Source organism: Diaphorina citri, unplaced genomic scaffold (assembly GCF_000475195.1).
Source record: "Diaphorina citri unplaced genomic scaffold, Diaci psyllid genome assembly version 1.1 scaffold4441, whole genome shotgun sequence".
NCBI classification, from domain to species: domain Eukaryota; kingdom Metazoa; phylum Arthropoda; class Insecta; order Hemiptera; family Psyllidae; genus Diaphorina; species Diaphorina citri.
This window is the reverse complement of record NW_007381840.1, coordinates 5,378-12,240: the sequence shown is the minus strand read 5'-3', so window position 1 is coordinate 12,240 and position 6,863 is coordinate 5,378. Positions and strand designations below refer to the sequence as shown.

At 40.0% G+C, this 6,863-nt stretch overlaps 1 protein-coding gene across 1 annotated transcript; it reads left to right on the top strand.

Moving 5' to 3' along the window:
* The first annotated feature begins 3,888 nt into the window (after nt 1-3,888).
* On the top strand, nt 3,889-4,975 carry LOC103521047. The gene has a single exon (XM_008486151.3). The coding sequence runs from the start codon at nt 4,272-4,274 to the stop codon at nt 4,476-4,478; it is 207 nt and encodes a 68-aa protein (XP_008484373.1). The 5' UTR covers nt 3,889-4,271; the 3' UTR covers nt 4,479-4,975.
* Nucleotides 4,976-6,863: the final 1,888 nt, after the last annotated feature.

Sequence of the window (6,863 nt, the reverse complement as noted above, 5' to 3'; positions counted from 1 at the left end):
CCTGTGAGGCAGGTAATTGAGGTTACCTGTGAGGCAGGTAATGAGTTACTTGGTGGAGGCAGGTAAATGAGTTACCTGTGGAGGCAGGAATAGTTACTTGTGAGGCCCAGGGTAATGAGTTACCTGTGAGGCAGGGTATGAGTTTACTGTGAGCAAGGTAATGAGTTACCTGTGAGCAGGTAATGAGGTGTACCTGTTGAGGCAGGTAATGAGTTACCTGGGAGGCGGTAATGAGTTAAAGTGGAGGCAGGAAATCCGTTCCCTTTCTCCCCTTTCAGACCTGTTGCCCGTTTGGAATCTCAACGGGTTATATGGTGTGATCCTGGACTGGTGATTTATAACCAGGCTCCAAGCTAAGAGCCGTCTCAGTTTCAAAAATGGATTTTACAATTGGATAAACATTCCTTTTGTAGTTACTTATCTAAAAAATATGAAATCTTATAAAATAAAAACATTTTCCTCAATGTTGTTAATCTGAACAGAGGTCTAGTTATAATATAATTGAATCTCCGCGAAACAAATATAATCCCACTTTATAAACTTAGTATGACTGGGTTTGACTTGTTAAGGACCAGGTAAAAAACAATTCTTAAGTCCTGTTGCTCGACGGGCTCATTGAAGAAAGCCTCTCCAAACCAATATTCAAGATTCAAAAGCCAGTAAAAGCAAAATGAGAGTAGAGTTTGTTCGGACTAAATGTGTCTAGTTCTTATCAACTCTTTTTTATAAGTCCATTTATTCTTTTGCGGAAAACACTAGCGACAACTTTTTAGAAATCCCGAAGACCTATATGGTTCTATATGAAACAGTAAATAAACAAACGTATTGTTAGTGATTATACCTCATTGTATTTAAGACGTACCAGACCAATATGTTTATTTCCTACAGGGTTTTTCTTGCGTTTTAAACTTTCCCAGTATTGAAAAGAATACGCAACAAAATGAAACGGTTAGAAAGTGTCTAATTAACCATTTGTGTAGTTTTTAATCAGTAATACCATCAGATTTTATCAAGTTGTTGCGTCGATAGTACATTTTAGCTGGGTTTAATAGTGAAAACGCGCTCGTAAAAAAGTAGCACCTTTTAGCAACAGTAAAGGAAAAACCACTCCTCTTTTATCGGAGCTGACTATTACATTAAAATGGGGAGGGACCTAATGAAAGACACTCCCATAAGCATTTCAAGTGTCCATTGAGTAATGGACGGAGTGTCCATTGAGTAATGGACGTAGTGTCCATTGAGTAATGGACGGAGTGTCCATTGAGTAATGGACGGAGTGTCCATTGAGTAATGGACGGAGTGTCCATTGAGTAATGGACGGAGTGTCCATTGAGTAATGGACGGAGTGTCCATTGAGTAATGGACGGAGTGTCCATTGAGTAATGGACGGAGTGTCCATTGAGTAATGGACGGAGTGTCCATTGAGTAATGGACGGAGTGTCCATTGAGTAATGGACGGAGTGTCCATTGAGTAATGGACGGAGTGTCCATTGAGTAATGGACGGAGTGTCCATTGAGTAATGGACGTAGTGTCCATTGAGTAATGGACGGAGTGTCCATTGAGTAATGGACGTAGTGTCCATTGAGTAATGGACGAAGTGTCCATTGAGTAATGGACGGTGTGTCCCTTGCCTAATGGACGGAGTGTCCAGTGAGTAATGGACGTAGTGTCCATTGAGTAATGGACGGAGTGTCCATTGAGCCTACAGCACGGAAATGACTTTATGTTTACTGCATAGGTATTAGGTACATAAACGCTATGTTATGCACTGATGGGCGGAAAGTGACAATTTCACCACATGATGCTATAGCAGTATAGGATACACATAGACGATGCTATAAGATACATAGATGATGCTATAGATAGGAGATATGAATGAGATTATGAGTCACGCTATTGGAATCTAGAATGCAGAGGAAGATCGAGAAGAAATCATTAATGAAACAGAAAACAATATTAGCTAGGTACCTATTTGAAGAAATGAGAAATAAGAAAATAAACAAAACCAGCCGAGTAAGCACGTCTGCCTTGTAAGCGCTAGGTCGCGGGTTCGATTCCCGCCCGGGGTGAAGTTTATACTAAACGGATAAGTTTCGTTCTCGGCTTTCTCCTATCCTGTCTTTCTTCTCTCTTCGATTTCGGTCGATAAGACCTTGGCAGTTACAGTTGCCTCTATCAAACCTCTCAACACCTTCGCTGCCACGTGTATTCCTGGCAATAAAGTCTAAACTAGCCGAGACAATCCCGTGTGTATCCAGCCTATCTCTCACACAAACATAATGAAGAATATTATGGTATAAATGTGGCCCGCACGATCCAGTGTGTATTCGGCCTATGACGTCACACATATGAATATATGGTATAAATTGTGGCCAAGTCTTCAGGATGACTCATTGGCAATTATTATAATGTTAAAACATTTCTACAAGTTTCTCTCTTAAGTCATGTATGTAGGTAGAATCTACTTATGTATGTATGTAGGTAGAAGAGTCTCCAATAATCTATTACACGTATTGGATTTGTGAGGTCATACGTATTATTATTTTGTTCTCGAAGTGAAAATCATTAAACGAGTGAAGAATTTCTTGATTGTTTTTACAATGATGCCCTTATTTGGGGCGAATTTTCAACAGGGGCCAGAGACCGGGTTCGTATCTTAACATCTTGCAGTGTGTCCCGCTAGGGGGCCAGAGACCGGGTTTGTATCTTAACATCTTGCAGTGTGTCCCTCATCAATGGACGACAAGTGACACAATACTTCCATTTATAAGTTCTGGGCTTCTGGGAATCCTTTGCAATAGCAGATGAGTGCTATTCTGCTAGTTACCTACCTATAGACAGGTACAATCTAAGCGGCATTGGTAGTACCTACGCCAGGCCAAGCTTCAGTATAATTGGCAATGACTCCATTGGACCTTGTTACACTTTACAATGCTACTACCGACAAGTGACACAATACTTCCATTTATAAGTTCTGGGCTTCTGGGAATCCTTTGCAATAGCAGATGGGTGCTATTCTGCTAGTTACCTCCCTATAGACAGGTACAATCTAAGCGGCATTGGTAGTACCTACGCCAGGCCAAGCTTCAGTATAATTATCACTGACTGCATTGGACCTTGTTACACTTTACAATGCTACTACGATAAGGTTTAATCAATGAAGCCATGCGTTCATTGATTAAACTTATATCCGATTCATTCACATCTTTATTAGGGCAAGGCGGGGTGTTATAGTGCACAGGAACTTCAAGGAAGTCAGAACGTGTACACTTGGGGTTAACGGTGGTATGGACTCTGTTTTACGAACAAGAAGGTTTTTGACCACCGCGTTCGTACGCTTCTTAAATTCGTATAAGCTTAACCCATCCTTTAGGGCTGTTTGCCCCTACACCTAAGCCTCGGAGTGGGCTTTTTGTGTAAAGTTAGTACAATTACATCCCAGAAAATAATAGTGGGAATAAGCTGCCAAGGCCAGGCTTTACAATCTCATGTTATAGTCACGTTACCTTTGAGCGTTTTCGGATACTACGCCCGAACAGCCTCAATGCCTTGGCTGGGTTCGAACCCACGTCCTCCTGTTTCCCAGGCGAGCATCTTGACCACTACACCACTGGGGCAGATAACGCCGGTCCTGTAGGTAAACACAAACAAGAGAAATTTACGAGAGTTTCGAGAAGAGAGAAGAAAATTCGTCACGCTATGTTTACGTCTGCTTTTCATAACGCAGAATCCGAAATTACGAGAGGGTCGCGGTGCCCTCCGCGCGGCCCATTCACCCTTCCCTACCCTACACTCGCCCTCACGGCCCATTCACCCCTCCCTACCCTATACTCGCCCTCACGAAACTGAAATATTTTCAAAGTTTTGCTGCTAGTGTTCTGGTGTTGTTGCGGAGGTATATTAATAGTTTCCAAGTTGGTGGGGAGCGTAGATTTGTATCCATAGTCTGTATCGTCAGTGCCAAGTGCCACTAATAGCGTCAGTGGATTCAGTTATCAGTTGATTCTGGCCGTAAGCAGTTCGTGTGTTACACTAAAAGTGATATATCTCTTTTTATTGTTTTTTAAAAAAATTCAAATCATTTCTCCAAATTAAAAAAAAAAAAAAAAAATTAAACGCCGAAAATTTCGGTAATTTTTTGCAACAACTTTCTAACTCTTTTGTGCACTTCAAGAAAAACGCGAAGTTCTACATAAAAGTTGTCGAGGTCCGCGAGTGCTTGTCGGTGTCCGATTTTTCCTCCGTTTTCCCGCGACTTTGTTTAACCTCCATGGCAGATAGTGGCAAGCGTAACATCCCGATCAAGCTGGGAGATTTCAGCGTTATCGATTCTGAATTCAGTAACATCCGCGAACGGTTTGACGCGGAGATGAGAAAGATGGAAGACGAAATGACCAAGTTCCGATCCGAGTTGATGAACCGCGAGTCCAACTTCTTCAAAACCTCCACCAGGTGCGTACCATACCTGTTTGATTAGGGCGCTTTAACCCTTAAGTTCATACTGTATCACATATGATACATGAACTTTTCGATACCACTGCTGCGATCTGTTGGACTTTTTTTGATTTTTGTTGATTCTGAGAGGTTCTCTATACACTTGGCAACACTTTGTGATAGAGAGTTATCACTTTGTTTTGAATTTGAGAAAAATATGGTCATTTTTGTCGTGAAAACCAGCAGGTGTCTTCAGAGGAAGATTTTGTGATTTTCAAGGTAAGTTTTGATGTATTTCCGTAAATATTTTTACTGTCGCAAAAAATATGGTCCTATTTCTTGTTCTTTCATAAATAAGACAACGCAAACAGATTTACTTCAATTATTATAGCAACTTAGCAAAACGCCAATTTGTTTGTGTATCACAGATGATACACCATGCACTGAGAGTCATGCAAATCAGACATCAGAGATACAAAACTTGTGCTTTTCATTGGTCCGTGTGTGTGTCTGTCTGTCTGTAAACAAAATATCTCGAGAACGGTAAGAGCTAGAGACTTAAAATTTGGTATGTAGTTGTCAAATGTGACAAGGATGCGACACAAAACCATAGGTGCTGCGGTTGGCGGTATTTAGGCCGATTTTTGACGGTTTTCCACCGCTTTTGGCGTTTTTCCTTTAGGGAACTTACTGCATGGTGTAACATATATGACACACTAAGGTTTTACCGGTATATCTCGGTTAAAAAAAAAGATAAAAAAAAAATAAAAAGAATGGGTATCTTAGAATTCCCTAAGGCAACACATATATTTTTTTCGGCAAAAAAGAAAAAATCATGCACTTAAGGGTTAAAATTTTGTAAAAGTGTAAAAAACAGGTGTCTAAACCACTATTATCGTTAGTCGTCACCTAGTGTTTTCCAAAAGTTAGAGAGGGGTGGAAAGGGGGGGGGGGGGGGCATGACAAATGGGCTGCAGTGTCATTGTACATAAAAGTGACTCATCCACCTAGCCTGCATTTTCCTTGAGACATGATACATGAATGACATGATTAATGAGACAGATTTGTTTATCTGTCTGTTGCCATGGTAACAAGGGAACTTTGCACAATGCAAGGAAAAAATAGAAAGTAATAATAATAAAGATCGTAAAACTTTACGACATTTTTCATTTTATTTTATTTAAGGAAGTTATGTGGGGATTGGACAGGGGGAAGGGTTCTTATTATTATCGCAATATCGTTAGGGGTTTCTTGTGCAATTGACCAGTGACCTTACATACCTACTTAGATATTGTCCATGAATAGTATCAAATGAAAGAAGATAAAATTCCATGCCTCGGTTGGAATTGAACCCACACCCTCCTGTTTACAGGCGTCTTGATTACTAAACCAATGAAGATTATTATTCAATTGAATCCGGGCTACTCATTTTATCCACAAGAAATGCCGAGACAAGTTAAGCAACAGCCCATAGGGATTCAATAAGAAAATTTGCTGCAAATTTGATTGAGTACACTCAAAAGGCTTTTACCCAGCCACTTGTGGATAACTGACGCATTCCATTTGTTATTTTCTTAATCCATGACCTTTCATATCGACTCTTTTCTTCTCTTTGTTTTTCAACCATGTTCTTATAATGTTACTGACAACTGTTTTGGTACCTAGCTTCCTAGGCTAAAATTAAAATGACAAAGATTTATCTGATGCTCTCCCTTTTGTGACAAGTATAGGTGTTCACTAGTATGTATTGGGTAATTAGACTTACTTTATCATGGACTGGACAGTCGTTGCTGTGTTAAAAGTCCGAGAAGTATGTATTAGTAATGTACGAATCTTTTCCGGTCATCTCTGCAGATATATTGGTTGAAGAATACACGCATTGGATTACCAATAGTTTAGTACTGGTGCCATTTCTGAAAGTTTCCCGAAAATGCACCTTTTGTCAGTATTTTCTGTGGAGTAAAAAACGTGAGTCCAGATTTGTTCGTGGAATTTCCTGGTGTGGACTTGATCAATTTTTTAGCGCTCAGGTCTACAATATCACAGCATAGTACAGGGTGTCCCAATAAGAACGCAAGATTTGATTGTCTAATAAAGCATGGTTCTCCGTGGAAAAAATAGACTCCTTAGATGATTTGAGAAGTAAACATTCTGAAATTTTATATGGAACAATAATCAAGCAAATAACCTCTACGACTTTGATGGTACATTTGTTCCCTTTTGACAAAATTTTCGATGACAAATTTGAAGAAATCAGGCTGTATCTCGTTGATGTAGTGTTCAATTTCACCTGTCAATGCTTCAGTGGGTGTGGGTTTGTTGGTTTAAAAGTGTGACTTTAGATACCCTCACAGAAAGTAGTCCAGGGAGGGTAAAATTACATTATCATCGAGGCTATTTCTCCTCACCAAAACGGAAAATGACACGA

What these genes read in the sequence shown, in the direction of transcription:
- LOC103521047 (XM_008486151.3), top strand. Translation starts at nt 4,272, where the DNA reads ATGGCAGATAGTGGCAAGCGTAACATCCCGATCAAGCTGGGAGATTTC.